This window comes from Diplotaxodon limnothrissa, linkage group LG14 (genome assembly GCF_057381915.1).
Source record: "Diplotaxodon limnothrissa isolate DT_005_m linkage group LG14, D_limnothrissa_male_GT1.1, whole genome shotgun sequence".
Lineage (NCBI taxonomy): Eukaryota > Metazoa > Chordata > Actinopteri > Cichliformes > Cichlidae > Diplotaxodon > Diplotaxodon limnothrissa.
The window spans coordinates 34,094,709-34,119,896 of NC_140609.1; the positions used below are offsets into that span (position 1 = coordinate 34,094,709).

The 25,188-nt window shown below is 39.1% G+C and overlaps 1 protein-coding gene across 1 annotated transcript; it reads right to left on the reverse strand.

Moving 5' to 3' along the window:
* Positions 1-794: 794 nt before the first annotated feature.
* On the reverse strand, positions 795-24,270 carry cog6 (component of oligomeric golgi complex 6). The gene is made up of 19 exons (XM_085370675.1): positions 24,105-24,270; positions 23,525-23,668; positions 20,330-20,401; positions 20,094-20,152; positions 13,735-13,846; positions 13,255-13,337; positions 12,957-13,027; positions 11,964-12,057; positions 9,022-9,150; positions 7,953-8,044; positions 7,624-7,688; positions 7,452-7,543; positions 6,945-7,062; positions 5,622-5,753; positions 5,302-5,469; positions 4,694-4,801; positions 3,025-3,078; positions 2,857-2,936; positions 795-1,248 (listed from the first exon to the last, which is right to left on the reverse strand). Exons 1-19 carry the CDS (start codon positions 24,237-24,239, stop codon positions 1,101-1,103), a joined length of 1,956 nt encoding a protein of 651 aa, XP_085226801.1. The 5' UTR covers positions 24,240-24,270; the 3' UTR covers positions 795-1,100.
* Positions 24,271-25,188: the final 918 nt, after the last annotated feature.

The window sequence follows — 25,188 nt, forward strand, 5'->3', positions numbered from 1 at the left end:
AGTTGGTTCACCTTTAAAGCTACTGCAGCTTGCATGGAGTGTGTCTATGGGAATTTTCATCAAATCTCCATTCCGGTTCATCCCAAAGGTGCTCATTGAGTTTGAGGTTAGTGTTCTGTGTGGGCCAGTCTGTTCTTAAACACCAAACTCATCCAACCATGCTTTTATGACCCTTTATCCGCTGGGGCACAGTCGTTCTGGAACACAAAAGGGCCTTCCCCAAACTGTTCACAAAATTGAAAGCATAGAATTGTCCAAAATGTCTCAGTAAGATTTCCTTGGAGCTAAAAGACCCAAGACAACTCCAGAAAAAACAATCCCAAAGCATTATTAAATTCAATGATGTGTGACCTAATACGTTTGCCCATATAGTGTAACTTTAATTTAGAGGTGTATGCCTACAAATGAGGTGAAGTTATACTGCACCTTGGGCTGAAAGTCAGTCCAGTTTTATATGTAAATGTATAGACAAATTATTGCTCTGGGTGTGTGAAGAAGATGACAAGATCAAATGTTGGGTCAGCAACTACATTCAGTCTCACTGAACTCATATTAAGGACTGCATGGAAGCCAACTGCACCTATAAAAAATAAATTCTGTGTTAAACCCACAACTTCACACACCTGCGATTGAAATAAACATGGCCTTTGTTGGAGTTTCTGAGGTTCCCCCTTGCAATGCTGTTTAGTTTTTCCCTGTCAGTATAGTGAAGAAACAAATTGGACAAGTCTGTTAAATTATTTTTTATTTTGTTTAATATAATGTTCAATATTTTCAGTACAGATACTTTATAGATACACTTATAGAACCCAAAGAGCACACAGGGTGAAAACAGATAGAAAGCCCCAGTGAAAGTGAAAACATCATACAGCATATACATATAATGCTCTCTATATACAGGTCCTGTCTCTCTCTGAGGTCAGTGACCACACCCCACATTTCCCAGAAAGTACCCCACCTTTACTCCTACTTTTATATACTTTGATGTTATTACACTATACAACTTACACGGCTCTTTAAATACCCTGCGGGTTGACCTTTGCTGGGCCTGTGCTTCGCCCGGTGTATTTGAGATCAACAAAGTGGCACAAAAGTGTCTCTCATGACAGCAAGGTCTGAACCTGCTGAGGGGATCTGGGCACCAGGTTTTCTGGGTCGTTGTAGGCATTAGCTGGGCTGGTCAGAGCTGTGTAAACCTCCCCGTAGGCTCGGCAAACCAATTCTGTCGACTGGCGGAAAATCTGCTCCCTGCACAAACAAATACAACTCGTGAAAACCAAACCGTCAATGTTGCAGTATCAAATTGGCTTTTTAAGCTTTTCTTAATCGGGCAAGTGAAGGCATGTTGCAATTAATCACTGATCAAGAGCTGAATAAAGTCAGCCTTGAATGAGATGTGTCTTTTCATGTGACCAATGTGTGCTGCCACTACTGTACCAAAACAAAGAACAACAGTGTGTGGTGCACACTGCCATCTATGGACGCACGTTACAGCATTAAGGCACAAGAATCAGGTGACTGCCACAACAACACATACTGACTTGGCAAAGAAAATACCGCTCACATGAGGGACTTTTAATCTCTTTCTCCGATTTCTGTCCCAATTTTACAGACGTCATAATTATGCAATTAAGATCTGGCGCCACTATTCATCTAAAGTTCTAAAGCTCTAAAATGTAGCCAACTTAAAAAACAAACAAAACAAAACAACAATTGGCAACAATTTCTGACAACTGTGCTTGTATTATAATAAAGCCATTTTGTTCTATTTGTTAGTATGTTGGTGTTTACGATACTGTGAAAGACATTATCTTCATATATTTTGAGGAACTAATTATAATTGGACAATAACATAAAAGGAACATTACTACATTTTATTTTAGTTGCGACTTCTTTCTCTACAGACAGGATTTGCTTCAGTGTTGTCCAAGAAACATTAGGTGACCATTTTATTTGCAGTGCAATAGAAAGAGAGGATAGAACAACTGGGCTGAAGAGCCTGGTGAGAGGACTCGGGGACACAGTGGGAGCACCTTGGTTGTATCCCACTCACGCTCTTGAGAATCCATATTTTTAATTGGCCCGCAGAGAACGAGGTGGCACAGTGCTGAGTGTAACACCACACACTCCAAACCAAGTGCACTAAGAAAGAAAAACAAAAAGTGAAGCGAAAGGAGTCTAAAATCACATTCCCATTATTTGTGGGCTCCAGGAGCATTTTTCAGAGTGCAGGCGGCTGTTTATATGTGTTTAGGTGAGCAGAGGAGCGGACGTGAGCGATAGCGGGGAGAGCGGGAGAAAGACAAAGAGGAGGGATGATTTCAGGGAACGAGCGAGGGTGAGAAATGGACCAGAAGTTAATTAATGGCGTCCTGCCCATCAGTCCTCCATGTCCATTAATAGAGAACATTAACCTGAGGTACAGAGTGCTCCTCAAGCCTGCTGCACTTTCCAGTAAACGTAACTCATAGAAAGAGCCCTCCAATGTAGCAGCTGCATTGAGCTAAAAGCATGTGCTTTTTCTGATCAGTAAGACAAATACAGCCAGTCCTGCCCACCGTGCTCTTGATGTGTTGGTGGCTTCAGCAATTTAGTATCCAAACTCTCTGTAAATTTATTCGAGTGTTTTGTTTAGAATGCAGTAATGATCATATTACATCTGAGTAAGTGATGAATGTTGAACATAATTAGGTCGATGCACCGGTTCTATTTTTATTCAGTCAGAACAACGCTCTCCACTCTGTTATTACACCAGGTGATTTGGGTAAACATTTAATTTGAGGCCTGAATATTGCATGTATGCTGTTCTCTGTGTGAACAGAGAAACACCTATCAACATTAGGGACAGAAACTCACTTGATGGCTGCACTTAGCAGGAAGTTGAGCTGCGGCATCACAAGCGTGTCAGGGGACGACAAGTACCGATCAAACTGGACCTGTTTGCATGCGAAGGGTAACAGCAGGCATCATGAATCAGGTATCTGCATGGGCCTTAGCTTTATTAACACATTTAGCATAACTCACCATTGCCGCCTTCACAGAAGAGCTGTCCATGCCGGGGAGGAGGGACAGAGCACCCTAAGAAAAGAAAAGCAACTGTCAGTTCAGAATCCACCTTCAGGTTACAGCACTCGAGCAGCAACAATGTAAAGAACTGAACAAAGGTAAGGCAGTGGAGGGTCTCCATTTATTCATGTCTGCATGCAGTGCCAAAAAGGTTTCTTTGTGTACCGTCTATGCTGTCTTGAGCAGCAGCTATAACCTGCTCTTCTGGCCAAAACTTAAAATGCTTACAAAAAGGTAATCGTAATTGTGCATGGCTGAGCTGACCCCTAGAGAGCTGGCTGGAAAGATGATTTACATTAGGGCTAGACGATATGATCTAAGTGCTATATCATGATAAAATGTCATCTTTATCTCAGCATCTATAAATGTAAATATGCATCAGTGCATGACACTTCCTTTCTTGTCCTTTTAAAAGGCCTAACCGGGTTAGTTGGAGCTATTCCTGATTTAATTATATGTGGTTTAGATGATTTACAATCTGAAATTTACAAAGACACTATTTTAAATCAGTACCCAACCTCTAATTGACCTATAAGACACAGAATTAGGAAAATACTCGTCAGTGTAGTTCATCTTTGCAAAATTACTGAAATCAGAAATGCACGCCTCGATTTGCGAAAAAGAGAAATGCCCTTCCTAAATCCTGACGTTAACTACACTGAGTAAATAAATGCCTGACTGTGTGCACACAACAGCAGATACCTTTGAGGCAATTAGCTGCCACTGATTATCCAGAATGGTAACATTAAGTCAAGCTTAAGCGCCTAAATTGCCAACATTAAAACCAGCAAATAGAAAGCAGTGCAAGGTTCAAAGCAAAAGAGTCGTTTTATAGGGATATGGATACATTAACAGACATACTATGAACCTACAAAGTCATCTGCTAGCAACAAGCTCTGTGAAAAGCCTCATTTAAAATCATAGTTTTGTTTTGTTGTTTCTGAAATTTAATGCATCATAAAAAAAACCCAAAATACAGCACAACACAAAGTATTAAGGAGTTAAACAGTTGGGCTGGAATCAAGTGCAAAAGGCGTGATTTAATCTTTTTAAAAAGACAACCACAAAAAAAAAAACAAAAAAAAAAACAAGACAGGCCACCCGGGCAGAGAAATAGTCTGCAGAAGATCACAGTTTATGATTGACCTCTGTGTTGAACTGCAGCAGCAGGGTGTGGTATGTCCTGACATGACCCAGAGTCAAAGCTTGCATGCTAAACCACAACTATGGGTCTTAGTCAGTCCAGTGGCAAAATGTGTCATAAAGAGGGTGGAAGGCTCATCAGCTCCTATCTGCACAGGACACTACTGGAGAACCCATTTTTAAATACAAGCTGATAAGATCTGCCCTTCTCTGTTGCCTTCATCTGAAAAATCTGATGGACATGCTATTATGCCCTAACAAAGAAACTGGTCATGTAACCATAGCAATAGTAAAGCCTGTAAATGTGTCTCAAAGCGGTAGTGCAAACAATACTGCGGGAGTCTGTATACTGTTAAAAAAAAAAGAGAAAAAAAAAGGAGGACCATTAGCGTGTCTAACAAGAGAAATGACAGAAAAAAAATCCAGTTCTATAAACTCATAAGTGAGCACATGTGAACATGTGTTTAAGTGCTCTGTGTGAGACCTGTTCAGCACTGTGCTGCTGGACACAGTTGTAGATATAACTTAGTCCGGCTCTGGTCAGCACGTAGGATGCCTGCTCGTTGATCAGAGTGTCCAGGTGAGCCTCGATCTGAAAAATGTGGGAGAGAGTGGCTTCAAAATCAAGTCCAAGCGTGCATTGTGAATAAATGGTACTTGTGATTAATAGAGAATCACTGTGCTGTTGATAATGAAGCTTCTACTGGAGCTCTTGTGGTGTTCAATTACACAAAAAAAGTGCTAAAAATAAAAGGGGTAGATGGACTATTGGAGCGTGAACAACAATGCACGATGCACACCCTTTTATGAGACAGCAAATTAGATCTCTTTAGTGAAAGATTTGGCCTCTGCGGATTGTAATGAAAAGGATGGGAATAATTATCAGCTATTAATAATGAACAATACAGATGCAGTAATGTGGAATAACAGAGACTTGTGATTCAATAAGTCTTGTTCCATACCAGCATATGGTTCTTAATCATTGTTATTAGAGTCACGGTGTTTACTTATTCATCAAATACAGCTACGTAAAATGAGAAAAAGAATGTCTAATTCACTAATTATTTATGTATGTTTACAACTGGAACAGACCTGGAACTCGAGCATCTCAAGCCTCTTGTCTGTAAATTCAAAGAGGGCCAATGTGGTCTTCATGACATACAGTGAGTTGACCATATATGTAGCCATGTCAGCTGTGCCAAGGTTACTGGCTGACACAGTACACAACTGTAGGAGGGGGTCCAATATGCAAGAAAGAACCTGGGAGAGAAAAAGTAAGACAAAGCCTTAATCACTGAGTTAAATAGCACCTTTTCTAAATTAATAGATGGAAACAAATATTACAATAGACAACAATAAAGGGAGGTTAGTTTAGGGAATACATTTTTTTAAATCCAAAAACATGTATTTACCTGAGCAAAGTCAGCCTGACGAGCATCCAGAGGAACTACTGAGGAGTCGTGGGAGGCCAACACCTCCCTGAGAAGGGTGAGGGTCTGAGTGAGGGAGGCTGTAGGTCCCAGGTCTGCAGGTGGTAGCTCCACCTGCTCAGGCAGACGGCGCCATAAGACAAGATGTAAGCGAAGTAGAAAAACAACCAAAATGGCAATCGCAATGGTTAGTTGTGTGCAGGATATATCCTCCACACAGGCAAGTTGTCAACCAACTACACTGCACACAATGCTACAACCTGCTATCACACTGATCCTCAGTCGGTTGAGCTGTTTTTTTTAATGAAGAGGGTTTTGATTTTATTGGCCTCTGGACACACAATGTAGAACTGAGCATGGCCACCTTTGTCCAACTAATAGAGCAAATTATGAGAAAGCTGTGTTCCTGGCATTAGGTGGAATTGACACCAAAACCCTGAGGGCCTTCAATTTGATTAACAGCAAGCTACAGCAATAATTCTTGTAACTGCTATCGATCGGGACACAGCCAGCATGTAATGTGGAAGAGCTACTGCTCGTGCTGAGGTATATTTGGATGGCAATTTGACTAAATGGTGACAAGTCTGGTGTTTCTTGGCAGCTAGCGCCATTTTGATGATGCGGCCAGCAGGCCGAAATTGTTTACAAGCATAAGTGGTTCAGAAATAGCCTTGTTGTGTTTGAGGGTTTAGATGTAGAGCTGAAATATACAAAGTGTGTCCACATGGTGCAATACTAAACTTCACTACACTGTCATTTAAGCATTTTTATGAAAGAACATTGTGAACTTTTATCTCTTTCTTTAGTTAAGATGTCGTAAAGAGGCTAACCGATACTGGCTTTTTGAGACCGATGATCTTTTTTAGGGGACAAAAAAAGAAATAAATACTGACATTTCACCAGACATTTCTTATAATCATAGACAAATAGTAAACTGAAGCTATAACAAAAAGAAAAGTGATGATATGACTATTTAGAAACTCTCTAACACAGTATTTTACAAACTAGTTTACAACTTTTGACGAAGATCTGTTACTAGAAAAGCTACCTCAAAGGAACGCTCTTTGTGTCCTCATGGGATTGAACCAGGGACCTTTTGCTTGTATAGTAAATGTGTAACACAAGAGCATATGGTACATAACTAAGACAGAGTGCTCTCTGCTGGACAGACAATATGGTGACACCTTTTCTAAATTACACTACAAGTGTTGTATTCTCTATTATTATGTCTGCACTAGTGATTTTTTTTAAACCGCCACTTCCCCACAAATGTGTGAAGAAAAACAATACTGTGGATTATGCTACCTTGTCCATGAGTCTGCTTGCATGAAGGCTTAGACTGTTGAAGAACATCTTTTTGCTGAGTGAGTGCATTTCCTCAATAGTGATGAGCAAGGAGGCCACACTGGTTCCAATGATTGAACTGGACAAAGACCAAATAGAGAGATAAACAGACAGCCACAATCAGTGTATGTTTGCATGATCAATTACCTTTTGTTTGCCATTCTTGAGCAGAAAAAAACCTGAAATCTCACACTTTAAAAGCTTAAAGTAGCATCTTTTGTCCAACCAAAGGCGTGAAACCTGAAAGTTACTGTAATGACTAATAGAAAATAAAATAGAAAAGAGACTAACTCCACAGTTTGCAAAAACCAGTCGAAAAAGCCACAGAATTCTTTGTTCTATACAATGAGTTCATTGATTATTTCATTATTGAAATTGATGTTTTTCAGGTTTTTGTTGCTGATTAATCAACCTTTCATTGTAGCTCTGCGGTTGCTGCTGAGTTATTTGGACCAAAACTTTAAATACCTGATGGTGTGGTGGTAGAACTTGAGCAAGTTGGACAGCTTGTAAAGAAGGACAGCGCCTGGCTCTGCTACTATGACTTGTTCTATCCGAACCTGAAGAACATTAACAGTGAGTAAATCAGTCAAATAGTGATGCACAAACAGCCGTCCAGTAGTTTGATGTGATTTCTCACTTTTAGCGGCCTGCAGACTCCTTCTGTAATGTGTCCAACCACTTCCTGCATGTTATCCTCCACGCCTAATGCAAGCAAAAGGCCCAAAGACATAAAAAAATACATTAGCATTTGAGATCACTGTATATGTAATCACTGGATTCATAAATATACAACTGAGAAAAAATACATCATTCCTTAACTACAACATAGTTAGTGAATAGACGATTTATATGACTTATTTATATTGAATTATATTTAAATGGCATCATACAACCATATTAGCCTTAGGACAGAAACCTGAACTGGATGATGGGAATTTAACTGTGCATTGTATAATTTGTCATTACCTTGCAGAGTGACTTGTTTCAGCAGAGCTTCCAGATGCTCTTTCTCTGAGGCAGTGGCTTGGTGCAGCCAGGCCAGCATATCCCCAACATACCTGAAAGGGTGACAAAACAGCATGTCAACAATGGACCGAGCCAAGGCTAATCTTTCCATACTGTGGTCACAGCTACAACAGTGGGCCATCGCGTTTCACTCCCCTCAGCCAAAAAACACACAGCGTGAATTTTAGTGTTACATAATGGTAAAAAACAGGAAAGCTAAGCTTAAATTATTATAGTGTATGTTTGTGTGACTGCGAATGTGTGATCGAGGACATAAGGAGGTGAGAAAGAACTTGATGTTCTCAGAACTGTTGGTGCTTCCTATAAAGTGGAGGTGATTTTGTGTTCCAAACATGGCTGGTGTTCTGAGAAAATCTCCCATTTGGCTCCTGGGCAGAGGAGGAAGGGGGAAGATGGAGTGTGTGGTACAACAGGAAACACGGGTACACTCAGATCCTGTTATTCAATAGACATTTAATATCTTCCTGAATTGGGTTTTAAGAGTCCAAATTCGAAGAAGTAAGGAACAAACTGTGATTGATTTATGCTCTAGAATATTTATAGCCTAAATATTTTAAAGGCATGATTGTGCTTCTGAAGAACTGTAGAGCATTTCTTGATATACAGTGTGAGGCTTGTATGTGTCTGTTTATTAAAGTTCTACTGAACAATTTATTAGAGAAGCTATCCTTATCATATCATCAAAAACTGAATTTTCATAAGTAATAGTTGTTCAAGATTCTGCAATTTTTCTTCTGATTTTTTAAAAATTGATCTATTATTTATGCAACAACATCAAAGAATTAAAGACAAACAGCCATGTGTCTTTTGAGATGTGCAGACTTAGATATTCCTGACTTAAAGGGAAGACTCCCTAAACTATAAAAGACCTACCACAGACCTGATAACTTAAAAATGATCATACTTATAAGAAAATAAGCTCTTTTTTTAAGATAGGAAAAAGCAGTATTCAGCTCTTAAATGCAGTTTGAGAACCTAAAGTAAAATTACAGTGTGAGGGGAGTTGTACCTCAAAGGGTCATGTGAATGCATCTCTATAGGCCGGGGAGTTCCTCCTGGCCCACCACGGGTGAGGGCGTCGATAAAACCTCGAACAACGGCACACCTGCGTGCAGTGCCAAACTCATCCAGAGTGTACCTTACAAAACAAAAGGAAACAAAGCAATAATTAACAACCAAATGTAATGTGAAACAAGCAGCTGTACTGTTGTGCAGGCTGCAGTGTGGTCAGCCGGTAAGGTCAACAATGAAGAAGAAGAAAGTGTGTACATTATTGTACTTTATTGAGCCCCGTGGGGAAATTGCTCTCTGCATTTAACCCATTCACTCAGTGAAGCAGTGGGCAGCCATTGGGCGCCCGGGGAGCAGTGTGTAGGGACGGTACCTTGCTCAGGGGTACCTCAGGGTAGCTGTTAAGGGGAATCGAACCCCCGACCTTCCGATCATGGGGCACCCACTCTACCTACTGAGCTATCCCTGCCCATGAAGGGAGCTTTTCCAGAACGAAAGAGTTTAAGGTTATTCTGAAGACCATGCAGTGTCAGGCTCTGTGACAGACTAAACAGAAGATAGCGCTGACTTAAGATTCCAAAAATTCTCATATCTTCTCTCTAAGCCTCAACATCCACAGCCAGAGCTTGACCTTGGAAACTTTGTGGGTGCAGAGACAGGTGCATTTCCGAGAAAGCGGGACAGACGGGAGAGGTCTGCCACAAAAACAAACAAAGCAAAAAAGAAAAAAAACGTGTGAAACTTTCACTTGTCTTGTTAATCTCACGGTATGCCTCGGAAAATCTATGAGCAAATATTTGTTCTCTGTCAGGACGAATGACCTTCTCCTGTACTAGAAGGTATAAATTATTTGCAGATACTGATATTCACTGGTTTAAAACACATGTTGATTCAGCCCTTAAGCTTTTCCTCTTTCTGTGAGTAACATGTTTCAATGTTATTGACTCACATGGTCCAAAACACTGGGCAATTAATTTTTTTTTGTTCCTTAGCCTTTTCAATTTAACACGTTTAATTTGGAATTAACGTGTCAAGTCCTAGCTTTGGTTTGAGTGGATTTGCTTCAATAACACAACTGTGCGAGACAGTGACCAAAATGAATTAGCCTGATACGCGATGAAAATTTTATCAATTAGAAAATGTTTGACCCGTAGCACACCTTTATACATTTGAATGCATTTGGCTAATTTTGAGCACACAGAGCATTACCTCTGCATTCATTCTGTTGCTTCAGTCAAAGCATCAATATTTATGCGTGTCCAAGTTGTATTTACAGACTTACTGTGGATTTAGACTAATGCGGTCAATCTTTGTAGAGCCTACAACATAACCTACATAAGTGGCAACACTGTTAAAAGCATTTGTGCTTTTGCGTGGAGTTTTATGTGTTAATTACTTCGTGGTCACGTCCCAGTGTTTTGAATCTGGTGTCAGCCACAATACAAACAAAGAGAAGGTCGGGACTTTTTTCCCTCCTGGATCTCCGCTCTGTGTTGTGGTTTTTTTCCGCAGAGGCAAACATATTTGCCCCTTGAGTTTGTAGCTTTGATATTTCTTTGCACAGTCTGGCATTCAGCAATCTCCCTCCACAAATATGCTGAAATCTCTGTCTTAGCCTCTACTTATGTTGAGGCTTTGACTATAACTCCTTATATTGAATGATTGTTATTCTCTCACTGATAAATTCAATAACTGGAGCAAAAAAGTTCCAAGAAATACACAGACAGTACTTAATAGGTCATTCGCAATAGTTGTGGGCTACCTCAGTGGAACGTGTAGTTGCATTTCCAGGCAGGGCACATCGGGTTAAGGTGTAGGATATGTCTTCGTTAGAAAGAGTTTTGTGGTTAACACTTACTAACAGCATAGATTTGACACAGAAGAATAAATCCCCCATTACAATCAAAAGTCCCTCTCTACTTTTCAGATTCCCTCCCTGCTTCTGCTGTTAAATAGAAGTTTTTCCTTCCCGCTGTGGCCAAGGGCTTGCTTATAGGGGGTTTTCTCTGTATTATCATAGGGTCTTTACCTTACAAGTGCCTTGTAGCAACTCTTAGTATGATTTGGCTTTATATAAATAAAATTGAACTGAATTGGAAACATTTGTAATTGTACAAAACAAAACAACAACAAAAAAACAAGACTAATGACTATTTCTCTTTGGCTTATAAGAAAGAAAATGGTAAAGATGTTACACTGATTTCTGTAGACTGCAGGGGGAATGATGCAGATAACAATCAGCAATGAAAGAAAGAAAGACTGCTTACACAGTACATTATACTGTTTGTGTTGACTTTAAAAAACACACACAATGAACTTTGGAGAGGAAAACTGAGTGCAAAGGAAAGTGATTTCCTTTTTTTTTTTTAATACTCCTTATAAAAACTATGAGTGATGTAGATTTGGAAATTCAAAATACAACCTTTGAATTTATACTACTTATAGAGGATTTTTCAGAAATTTGCAGACATATATTTAAGACTATTTATTTTGAGACTATTTTTATAATAAGAGGGATTGTTTTTTCCCTTTTAGCAGACCTCCCCTCTCCTGTCCTACAGGCTGCACGAGGGCAACATTCGGTTGTGCCAGGCCGTCATTTTATAACTTAGACGCTTTTTGCTTCTCTTTCCAAGACCACAGTGACAACAATGCCCTTAGTTCTCACTATTCACCACTGACTGCCAGAAGAAGACAATAACACAGTGCAATATAGTCACTGTGAAAAAAAAACCCTACATAATTTTGAAGTTAACATGGATTTGTAGTGAAAGTTTGTAGATGTATTTTGTGGCCTATCTTACTATTATTACTATGAAATCCAAAATAATGTTTTAGCCACAATATGATCCTGTGGTTCAGGACTTTAAGACATGCTGACACAAAGAGAAAGACAAACACAGAGACATGCTTCTGTTAATGTGTGTGATTATATGTTACTTGTAAAGAACAGGTCGGTCCTGTAAGGCTTCCATGGCTTGAGTTAAGACGGGGCTGATATCACACGTCTCCTGGGTCAGTCCCCTGCATTCATCTATGGTGAAAGAAACAAAATAAAACAAGAAATACTTCCACTGGAGCATAATCTGATGATTTTAACAACAGAAGTCTTGAGAGTTATGCTCTACTCCTTGTTGCTAAATGTTGTGGATCATGGCGACCCTGCTGGGGACAGCAAATCAAAGAAGAAGAAGAAAACAAATTTTCTATTTTCCTTCTTCTTCTTCTTCTTCTTCTTCTTCTTTCCCCTGAATTTGGTGACTCTGCTTGTGTTTCACACAGTACAAGCACACAGCCAAGCTTCCAGATTGTGGCAAAACACACAATCCACTGTTGTCAATCTCAACTCAAGCTGGAAACACAGATAAATCTGCAATTGTATCTGCAAGTAAAATTTGTTTCTCAGTCTTAAACAACTGACAAAAAAGAGGTTTCCCCAAAATACATAATTCAAAAACGACCAAACAACGTTCTAACCTAGTGTCACTTCACAGTTAACAAACTATTACTTGACAAATCTCTGTATTTCAGGCTTTTGGCAGGTCTAAACCACAGCAAAACAAGCGTGCGTAGAGCAGCTCATAATTTAGCCGACGCTCTACATTTTGTAATTTCATGAAGACACAAATGAAGTTACTGTGACCTAAACAGTTTATTTCCAATCCATTTGACATCAGTGACAAAACACATGGCTAAGCTGCGGAAAATATTGTAGTCTGGCATTCTTTTGCAAAGACAGACAGGATATGAGTCACATGTATCCTTAAATGTATCCAATACACGCAGTTACTCACACTTGAAAGAGCAAAGTTTTCTGTTTAAATGCGAAACCAAAAAGAACACATCATGATCAAAAGCAATAAAAAAATCATACTTTTCTTTGTCTTTTCAGAACATGCACATGCCTTTTATGTATTTCTACTCTGCACTCACTTTGAGCCCAGCGGTAGAGCTGCTCATATGAGGTCTCCTGTAACACTGCCATCTGCTCCATGATCTCTAACCTAGAAGAAGCATGCAAGCCAAGACCACACATTAAACACTCGAGACTTGCTGCATAATGTCAGAAGCATAACAGTGATGTGAATACACTTTACTGGTAATTCTTCCACTTAAATTATTAAATTTAATAGAGATGAATATAACAAAGATTAAATTACTGTAAGTGACATTCTTTTATTTCAGTGAAAGTGGAGGCAAAGGCAGTTACACAGTGAAATGTGGATCTTACCCTGCAGTTTGCTGGTTAGTTCGCAGGAGGATTTTCACATCTTCATGGATGTGCTTCACTCGGTTGAGAGCTTTGAAGAAATCCTGGCAAAATAAACAACACACAAATTATGTAATCTGAGCAATAATGCTAGCAGAACTGCAAAAACAATCTGATATTCTGGGTACTCAGTAAAAAACATAAAGTGCATTTGATCAATAAAGCAGTTTTCTTTTTGTATTTGCATTCAGTTCTTGATATAATGTATAAAGAGATGGAAAATATAGCATTGAACATTTACTTGCTAAGAAATTGTAGTACTGTTCACATCTTACTATAGATTTCATGGAGTATGCAGGTAGTATAGCCTCGAGTAGAAAGATGATCACCGAAGACAAGTCAAAAAAATTAAAGATAAAATATAGTCTCCTAATCCTTCCCCTGCAAAACATAAGATTTGTCACTTCTTCTAATTCATTGTTCATGACAGTAGAGATTTACCTCAGTAATGGGTCCATCTCGAGACCCTCGCAGTGTGGCCATCTCCTCATTAGATAGCTGGAACTTGGTGAGGAATGCCTGAGCAACCTGAGCCCTCACCTCCAGACGCTGACTGAATGGAAAGAGATAAATGTTGTTCATTTCCTTGACTTGTCACAGCTGCACTGTAATAAAACCTTTTCTTATCCTTATGATGCACTTCTATTTTAGTTTCTGTTCAGCAGGGTATTTGCTTATCATCATGATGTTTTATGTCTTTCTATAAAACCCTTGTGGATTTTTGTCATAGAAAAAAAAATTTGTTTTCTTCAGTCTTTCATCAAAGAGTGTTATCACAGCATTTTGTTACGGCCCCTTGTGTTTCCTTACTGCACAAATAAAAAGGTGTGAAAAACTACCTTATATGCCTTCATTTAACAAAGAAGGGGGCAAGCTGTCAACAGGGTGCAATGATCAAAATCCTGCAGCAGATGGCAATCACACTCTACACACACACACACACACACACACACACACACACACACACACACACACACAAACAGAGAAAACAGAGTAAAAGCAGGGTGGGACACAGGCATCATGTGAAGCAGCTTGAATATCAGAGTAAGAGAAGAGACACAAAGAAAGCACAGAGCCAGATACCGACCAGGTTTTGTCACCAATGACTGCAGAGCGATGGCTATCAGTGTGACAATAAGTGTCTTAACACAGTAGTGACCATGGAAACCACCCTGATCAAATGGGGAACTCTGTCACGGGATAGCGGAACAGCAACGTGTCCTCCCTTCATCCCCGTGTGAGCCAACTCCTCTATAGTCTCTCTCTTTGGCAAAAGTGCAGAAAGATCAGTAAATAACTGGGTTATTTGGGTAGAACAGAAGAACCCAACATTATCTGACAGTTGTCTCTCACATGGCCATTACTAGTGCTCAGCCGGCTGAAAGTAAAGGGTTGTAAAACTGTTACAGAAACTAGTAATTCAGTATTTCTCTGTAGAACTTGCCAAGGCTCAAACACACTGTAGGACCTCAAGCAAAATCTTTATTGAGATTTTGCTGCAGCACACAACAGATCCAACGGCACGCTTGGATTGCATACTTTAAAAGCTGGCTTCATTACAGCTACCTGTCGACATCAAAATTGTAAGTTGTGACTGTAAAAAGTTTAGTTTTTTTTTTTACTTTTTCAGCGATAAAGCAGAGCACCCCCTACATAAACTGGCCTTTTGTGTTTCAGGTTTTCACTAGTGGATTGTCCAAAACAGCTCTTTAGCCTGTTAGAAACACCTAACAGTACAATATTTAGGTAAAGTAAAAGAACAAACTTATATGTTTTGCATAAGAAGTACCTGCGAGAAGAGAATGCACTGAACTCCAAAGGCAAAGGGAGAGAAATGGAATGAAAATTGGCAGGAGTAAGTGAAAAAAAACATCACATTACTGCGAGATAACAAATTAAAACAAGAGACACTCAAACACTGATATCGCACCAAAATAACAAGCTATGCTAACAAGGTCATTAACTAAACAGAGAGAAACCATTTCCATGTGAACATGCTGGTCCTCACACAAACACACTCACTGTTAATTCAAAATCTGTAAACTCGTTTAGGGTGAGGAGCAATGGCTGTCTGAAGAAAAACGATTTTATCACTAATATGCAAATTTATGCAGCAGGCTTTGACAAAAATCTAATTGGATCATCTGTTCTACAGTCAGATACTGTGGTATAAACATGGAATTTCTATCATTTAAGGTACTTGAGTTATTATCTTCACAATGGGAGAGAGGGAATAAAAAGACAAACGCACGGATGTACAATAACAACAAAAAGAAAAATCATTAGCAATTTCTGAAAGGGAACAATGAAGCTTACGTGTTTATTTTCAGTTATTATGGGTGAACCACTACTTATTATTTACTCAACTTCCCATTCTAAATAAAATACGACATAATGCGGTTCATCCTAACTCGTACCCCGTTGTTTCGCATCCTTAATTCGTCTTCGCCGTGTGGAAACGCCAAACTTGACAGACATGTTAGCAGCAGCACAAAAAAAAACTTTGCTCCCGCATCATCAGATTCACCTTTAGAAGATAAGAAATGCCCCCTCACATCCGAGCCAGGAGTGACAGACCCGTTCCTCCAGGATGTAAATCACAACAAAGAGGCTGTACAAGGTGAAAAGAGGGGGATTGTGGGAGCTCTCTTACACACCAAACAAGAGCAAAGGAACAGTGGAGCAGGAGGATCATTTTCTACAGTGCTGTCAGAACATGACACATTCTTCGCAAGACTGCAATTACTGAATACCAGAGAGAGGCACAGTACTTGAGTGAATCGGAAACAGCACACTGTAAGTATGACAAGAGACTATGGGTTAGTGGTTCAAAGGAAAATTTAGTCAATATTTTACCTTTGATCTTAACAATATCCAACACGTGCAAAATTGAATTAGAGCTGGGTCATGTGACGAGATCAAAACAAGTCACAGCCTGTGTCTTTGCTGGTGTCTCTGTGTGTGCTCAGATTTCCCAATAAGGCCAATTGATTTAGTCTCTTCAAGCATGAAAATTGTTTAAGCAATATAACACTGCTCAAGCTCATAAACAGCCTTGTCAGTACCTTCTTAATTACCTCACAGTGCCAAGCGCTATGAGCTTGGCACCAAGTTTATAAAAACTGACAGCCTGATTGCAGAGCACCGTTTACCAATTCCATTTGCTCTTATGTAAGGTGACTTGTTTAAAAAGAATTGCAATATTGCTTAAATTGAAAAATGACTGATAAGCATATGCATAAAAAAAAGAAAAGAACTAGTGCAACACCTCTCCTTAATAAGCAAATGTCCAATAGTCTCACACGAGTTCAGAAGCATGTAGGTCGATTATGCATTAGCATCTATCAGGGGCCATTTCAAAGAATTGCAGAGAAATTTGGCACTCCCAAAGCTGTTAGCCAAGTGCCAGCGATCAGAGAGAGCATGCAGTTACATCAGAAAGCATAAAGGCATACTCACAGCCATGTCCTCATTAGCAGCAAGCTGAGTCTTAATAACGCTCAAGTGTCATTTTACACGGGTTGTTATTGATGTCCCTGATTGTTCTCTAAGGGGTTTCAGCACTCTTGTATTTATTAATGACCTGCCCCGACGTCGTACTGAGAACATTTATTCTCAGGGATCCATATTTGATCATTCATCACATGCTCACGGAATTAATGTGGCAAATGAGTTTCTGCCACAACGGAAATGCAGGTAAATCTTAGCCATGTAGGCAGCCAACTACGAGCATCTCAGTAAACAGCTCCAACAGTTCATGCCCTTCAGCTCTGGCTCATGCGGTTACACGGAAACATCTGTTTGTGAGACGTCTAAACTTGTTCAACACCATGACATGTCACACTAACCCAATGATCACACAAAGCAGTACAGGTGGGTAACATTACATTTCATTACGGAACAGCACACAACATATCAACCTAATGTGCTCTTGCTGACAGCATCTTTGAACAGAACCAGCTCGAAACAAAGGAGCTCTATGCTCCCACCTTTGCTTCTGCACACTGTAAGTGATCTGCTGTTGCCTTCCATTTCATTAGTGTTGACAAATGACACAGTGCCACCGGCAGATAAGACGGCAAACAGTAGAGGATAGGCCTCCTCGGCCAAGTAAATACAATTTTGGAGCATCTGCAGGCCTTTGAAAACGATTACACTCTCTCAGTAGAGCTGCCCTGTAAGCAAAACATGGGGGATTGTGTGGCAAATGCAGCACTGCTATAATAAGTGTCAACAGGACAAAACATAAAAAAAAAGAAGTGTCTCAGGACTGCAGAGGGTTGTGTGACCTGAAATAGATCGGACCAAGAAGACTGGAGTGGGGTGGTGTAGTGAGCTGAGTGGTGGGTGGGTGAAGAAAGACAGCCTGACTGCACACCCTTGGCAACTCTTCTGGGACAAAATTGCTAAAGACAAGGTCATAGCCCAGCGTTCACAAACTGTCCAATCTCGTTGTGGGGGCATTGCGGTTCTGCAAATGAAAATGTCACACAGACAGACAGCAGGTCCCACGGGACTGCTACGCAAAGAAGAAGACAAGGCAAGAGGCCACTCAGAAGGGCATTCTTGTAAAACCTCTGACTGTTCACCTTCAACAGGACCCACTGCACAAAGCGACACGTTGTTTTTAAAAAAAAATTGCCTGCACACGCTCACTGTTGGCTTTATCCCCACCGGTGTCTTTCATTGCTCTCAGTCTCGGAACTCATCTCCTTCCTCTTCAATCTTGCTGCCACTGCTCCCATGTCACCTTTTTGTCTAGGAGGTCCTGAAGCTGTGCCAGTGGAGCATGGAATTGCCGCAGTACATCACAGCTGTCAGCAATGTCTTTTGCCAGGAAGCTACATTATCTCTACCCCTGCCTCCATGTCAACTGGCAAGGTCACTGAGCGCGGAGGTCACATCTGGCACAAATGTTAATGAACCCCACCCGAATTGTCAGCCATCAGCCAACAGGATGTTGGGAGGGGGGGACATTTTATTTTTGCATTGCTGCCAGCACTCTTGTGGCCAAATTCAGATTAATGAAACCTAGATAAAAAATTATTGGAAGGCTTTCAACCAAAAAATATCCATCAGTATTCCAAGAGCTGTAAGAGAGTACCCAATATACACTGCGTGTCTACAGTTTGACTCGGTATCATGAGCTGTACTGGATCTGCATATCTGATAGACGTTAATATGTGCTGTCAGCAAATCTTAATGTACACACACCCACGCAGGAATGTACTGACGGCTGCTCTCCAGTAAGAGTCTGGCTTCAATTAGATCTGAGAGTGCACAGGAAAACCCCCACAAACCCTTGATTTTGAGACTTACATTTACATGTAGAGAAGACTGTAAGGATTATTAATATTGTCTTGTTCTTCTGAATCTTAACTGTTAATTATTTTACAGTTATATTCAAAGTACAGTTAAAAATGCAGTAACATATCATAGGTATCAGTAACATCAAATCACCTTACTGTCTTGTGCAGTAAGGTTTTTAAGTGCAGCCAGAACTTTAAAAAGCTGACTTACTAAAGCACACAATTTAAGCTTGATTTTGACTTCTGTGGGAAATATTTATCCCAACTTACACAGTAACCAGAAACTCCTTTCATAACTACACCGCAAACTTCCGCACCATACAAGTCGCTTTGCTATGTTTTCGACCCGACATCTTTCTCGGAAAGATGCATGTCGCAGAAGGTTACAGCGTAGGGTTAAAATAGGGTTCCGGCTATGGTGCAAGTTACAATGTAGATCTGATGCAGAAGTACAGTTCATGTTCACGTGTAACACTATCACCTAAATGAGTGATGGTCAGACAACTTTCAGTGATAACCTTGTACTTCCTTTGTATCTAAAACTGGGATTGCACCTGTTCACACGCCACTACTGGAGCCCACCTTGATGACTTGCAGTAGTATTCACTGCAGTATAAATCACCAAGCAACTCAAGACTAAGCTGAGCCCCACATACTTGTGGATATCGAAACTGTAACACTGGAGTAAGTAGGACAGCTGGAAGACAGATGGTAGTTGTCCAGATTTGATTCTCATTGCCCCCCAATGGTGTGTGTCAATGAATAAATGAGAACATTGGTTTTTGCAGAGGTGGTATAGAGGTGTTAAAGATTTATAAAGCATTTATGTGTAAAGTCAGCTGAATTAAGAGATATTTTAACTTTTACTTTAGTCATTTAAAGTAAGTGTTAAATAAGTAATAAGCATAACTGGCCTGAATTTGTAGGATTCTGTATTAGTTTTATTTTTATGGCCTTTTATGGTCTGCTCCTCTTTTGCTGACCATCTTATATTGTAAACAATCAGAATAGTATTACTACTACACTTGCATTTTTTAAAACATGTTCCAGTTAAATGGAGAAGTCCTCTTTGGCAGCTAACAGTACGAGGCAAATATGGGAAAACAAGAAAGTGCTATCCTATACTGCATGATCTATTTTTCCAAACAAACTGGGTCCAATAAACTTTCAAATAACAATAAAGTAAAAAATAAAAATAAAGTTCAATAACTTTCAAAGTCAACCAATCTTTTTCCTGCTGCAGAACTTTACTTAAGTGCATCAGTGCACTTAAGTATACGCAAGTTATTCCATCCATTAATGTGATAAAAGATATTAAGATTGTCAGTCAGCCATTAAGTACAAATTATAGGCATCCAACTGAACTGTCTATTTCCTTTTGTTTATTCTTAAGGACAATTCACAATTGATTCTTCACCTGTATCCTTTTTTAAAAACATAAATATACATCAAGTTACAAGCTGATCTCCACACACATCCAAATTTACTCACTTTTCTCCTTGCAGCTTGTTGGTTTTCACTATGAGGTCCTGTGTTTGCTCTTTTGCAGCCTGTAGAAGAGGGATTATGTTTAAAAGACAGTTTACAATAACTATATTCCCAAAATAAACTCTATAATCACTTTAGTCATATTTTTGATACACGCCATCAAGCCAATAAGAATAAACTAGGTCATGTTTTTTAAACTTACGGGAGAATTTTGAAACATATGGAGCTGATTAACGTACCTTTAATCTATTGGTCATTTCTTCACAACATGTGCTCATCGCCTGGACATCCTCGTGAACACTTTCAAGCTCCTACAGATCATGTGAAATCAGTTACACCAGCACTGATGCACCTCTGATCACATTCAAAAACCAAACACAAGTAGTACTACAGTGTGCCGTGAGAATATTTCTAAAGCTGGTCCAGAGTCCAGACCACACATTTTTGTGTTTTGGATAAAGAAATATCCAAATTGTAAGCATATTTTTATTTTATTAGATGGAGCACTAGATTTCTGCAAGTCATCTGGGCTCTGAACTCTAGATCAGTGACTCGCCCAATAACTAGTCTTTTCGCACAAGATCTAGTGAGTTGCATAAAGAGAGATAAAGTATCTGTAGGACAGATCTTGGATATCAGCTTTCGATTAAGGAATGTACTAATGTGATATTTGGATTGGATAGCAGCCTGATCCTTACTCAAAATGCTTGATCTGGTGTTGTGACAACAGCTGATTTAAAAGGCCAATGCATTTAATTCAGTTCTTAGTTTACAGCACCACAAATCAGCTGCAGTGCACCAGTTTCTAATGGGAGAGCCAACATAGCAGGGAGGAAGCTCACATCAAAAGGTGAGAAGTTTGGAGCCTTTTCACATCTGTGATGCTAAAAGCTTTTCTCTGTATGTTTGCAAAAGCTTTAACCGTTAACTGTGGTCAAATGAGTTGACATAACTGACAACATCCAGCATGCTTTCCCTAATACAGAAATTCCCCAAGTATGTGCTAGGGCCTATTGATGGGGTGTGAAGGTATGGTAGTTGCGCCCATCAGTTACAATCAACTCATTAAAAAAAATAAAAAATAAAAAAATTAGTCAACTGAAATTATTTTTTTTCCTTACGCAATTTGATAACTTTAACAGATTGAAACACACAATTTTGAAAGCTGAGCCTTTTCAAATGTTACCTGACTTACTTCTATAGGATAAAGGGTAAATCAGATTATAGTCCTTTTGGTCCAATCATTGTATGGGACTATAAAATAAAATTCTTCAGGATTGGCTCCAAAAGTCATGCAAATAATTAAATTAAATTTGTGTGATATTCAGAGATGTGACTACAAGTTTGACTGCATGGACAGTTTTCACATATCAAAGTGGGCCACAGTGGTCTGAAGTTGGGGAATGGCTGCCCTCAAGGCACGCTCACTCCTAATCTTGTTATGTTTACCGCATCTGTATTTTCTTAGCTCCACTCAGCATGTTGTGTGTGTATGTGAGGTGATGCACCCATAGTGTGACTAAGAGCAGGGAACGGAGAAACCAGGATGACCATGAATGGCCATTTGGCCACATGCAGTGACGACTTTAAACTTACCCTAAATGAGACTTGTGCAACTAAATTTACAAAATAACATGAATGCATTTTTTCCTTCTACCAGTTCATCATTTACCAGCAAATACCAACTCTGTAAAGTTATATTCTTGAAAGTATTTACATTCTACATTTAACATTTACATTTATTCTACAGTAGGATATGCTGTTGCTTTAAACAAAAGATGAAATGATTCCCAGTTCTCTTCTCTCCTCAGAATAAGTAATGCAGTTTATTGAAACAACAACTGTAGTGGATCAGTACTTGATTTTGATACCACGGTATCAGTATTGTACTGTACCTTCTCAGCGTATTGTATTTGTGGCCTGAGAGGTCAAACCCACTGGTAAAAACATCCGTTAATTGAATAAATGCTGAAAAAGCACACAAAATATACAACTGAAGAAAAACAAAAGTAAAAAAAAAAAATCTTATAAATAATAAAAAATTGAATAAAACCAAAGCTCCCTTAACTGCAACAGAAGTTATTTAAGGGAGATAATAACATGAAGTAAAGACAACATCATAAAGCTACTGAAGTGACAGAAACTGAAAGATGCAACAGACTCTACTGAGACACGCCTAAAATAAGCAGGGGATCTGTCAGTGTTGTGAGAGAGAAAAACAGGAAAGGCAATAAATAATAAGTCATATAATACTGTAGATGTATATTTGCTGTTAGCTGTTTACTGCAGCTGTTCTCTCACGTTATTGTCTCCTCTAAATCATCCTCATTGTGTCTGTGTGTTCTGTTGCATGTTTTGTGAGCTTTTATTTGTTGTCTGTGCTCTTGCAGTGTTTTTACATTTCAAACTTCCTTCATCCTGATGCTGGTAACACAATATTGTGAAAATCAATCCTTCACTGTCATTCAATCATCTTTAACTTTAATTTTCTTCTGCCTTGATTATTCTAATGCACTTTTCACGTGCATCTCTTGGTCCTCATTAACTCGTCTCCAACTGGGGCACAACACAAGGAGCAAGGCTGCTAACAAAATGTAGGAGGTGGTCACATATTACACCTATTCTTGGATCCCTTTACTGGCTTCCAGAGATATTTAGAATCCACTTTAAAATTCTGTTATTAAGATATAAAGCTCTACATGGACAGATCCCTGCTTATCCCTGCTTCTAAGACCTTATTAATGCACTCAGCCTCTCAGTCTAACCAAGGTTGTTATTATTATTATTATTATTATTATTATTATTATTACTACTATCATCATTGTTATATTTTTTTAAGTCACAGTGCATTTTTAATTTCTCAGCGCTACCATAGCCTTGTATCAGAAATGGAAAAAACTGGATCAGTGCTTCCTTAGTACGAGAACAAAAACTAACTATAAATTACTTTTGGTGCATTTGAAGTATGAACATACCTGTAATTGCCTGCTAGTAAGGGCTTAGAATGAAGGGAAGAGATGTCTATGATTGAATGATGGCATTTTTCTCCACAGAAGCAACTTTAAAAGCATTAATGAATTAGTTTTGAAATGACATTGGCACACAGAACTACATAAAAGTAATGACTCATTCTTCGTCAGAACAAAATATCTAGTATTAAAAGACTATGAATGCCCAGATAAATTGTTTGGAAGTAGTAGAAGTCTTAATAAATCACTCTCTCTAATTTCACTCCCTGAAATACTGTTTTCTTTAGAAATAAAAAGTCCTAATATTTACTGTTTTTATAAAATAAAGTTAAAAATTAACAGATTTATTTGCTCATTGTGGAAATTCCCAACCCACCTCAGTTACTGCATATATATTTTATACATTTTTCTGGCTATGATCCCACAGCCTTGAGAGCTCATCAATTATAATAAACTCCATATCACCTCTTTTACTCCTTTAAATATTCGCGCAAACTCCTCGTTGATCGCCAGACTTCGCCTCTCTATATCCCCGCGAAGATTTCTCCTGGTGCGTAAACTGTTTTCAGTGAAGAACACCGACAGCGCCTTCAGAGCCTCAAGCATCTCCTGGAAGTACAAAGCAACAAAACCATTACTGTCAGCTGCAGTGTTGTGACAACTGTAATGTCCCAAGCTATCAGCTGCTTTAGCTGGCAAATCCACATATCTCAAAATGAACATAAAATGTGGAAATAGTTTTGTGGCCTGCATTTTCACACTTGAAGTGTATGTTTCCTTTTATTTGAGCTAAATAACAAGCACTTTGTGGTGGGATAACAAGAGTGAATGGATGCAGCAAAAAGCTAAGTCTTGGACAGCTAAAGATCTGACCAATGTTATTACCGAGCTTTGATAGAGTCAGAGATGATCAACTGCCACCTGGAAAGATTAACTTCGAAAAATCATTCTAATAATAATGAACGGCCGATTTAAACACGACTTATTTCGTTGCTACATTCAGCTAGTTAGCCAAAAAGCAAGAAGCTAACGTCTTCCGACTTACCTTGTCGTTGTCAAGTCTGGTTTCTAATATCTTATTAAGCTTCCTCGACAGAGGATTGTTCGGCTGTGAAGCCGCATTTGCATTTTGTGCTGCAGTCGAGCTGTCAGCTGAAATTTCTACTTTAGTATCAGCCATTGTACACAAACACTTCCACGTCAACTTTGGGAAAGATGTTGTGGTCCGTTTGAAAAAAACGTCCGTCTGGATTCCTGACTAGAAACGATACAACGTTCCATCGTGTGAGCTCAATAATGCGGAATTAAAATAGAGGCTTTGAAAGTTTATATACCCATTTTACTCTCCCGTGCCTTTAAACTACTACAGAGGCTTTAGCTAAACTATTTAAATAAACTTGTTTTTGTTAATTGACTGCTATGTCCTCGAAATTACTGCAAGTGCGGGACAAGCGCTGAATGAAATGGTCATATTTACTTTTACAAAGAATAGAGTAGGCCCAAGAGGCTTCATTATTTCCAGTTTCTTGTGTCGTCAGTCATATCTGTGTCACATTAACAGGGAGCAAAGCTGCATTTAAATGCTTCTGGCAATATTGCACTCTTTAAAATTCAAGCATGAACTCGAATCAGAAATGAATAAATGAAAAAAGCAAACACAAGACATTGTTACTAATCTGAAAATGTTGAATAACCCACTTTTGCTCAACTGCACTAGGCACTTCCTTGGTTTTATGCAATTAAGATAGTGGGTAAAAACTCCAAGGAGTTTAAACCAAAGGAAAATAATAAAAGATTTGCTTGAAATATCTAACACAAACTTTCAAAGAAAGACAAACTTCCAGGTAGAGTTTTTAGAAAGGTGCAGCCAACTCTCAGGTTTGTCTTAAATGAAAGATGCATCACAAATATCCGAATTCAGCTAGATTAAAAAAAAACAATAATAGTGAGACTGACACTATAGGCAGTAGTGCAAATTGCATTACGAAAAAATATGTACACCATAATTCTATGAAAAAGAGTGTAATACACACACACACACACACACACACACACACACACACACACACACACACACACACACACACACACACATATATATATATATATACACACACACACAAACAGTT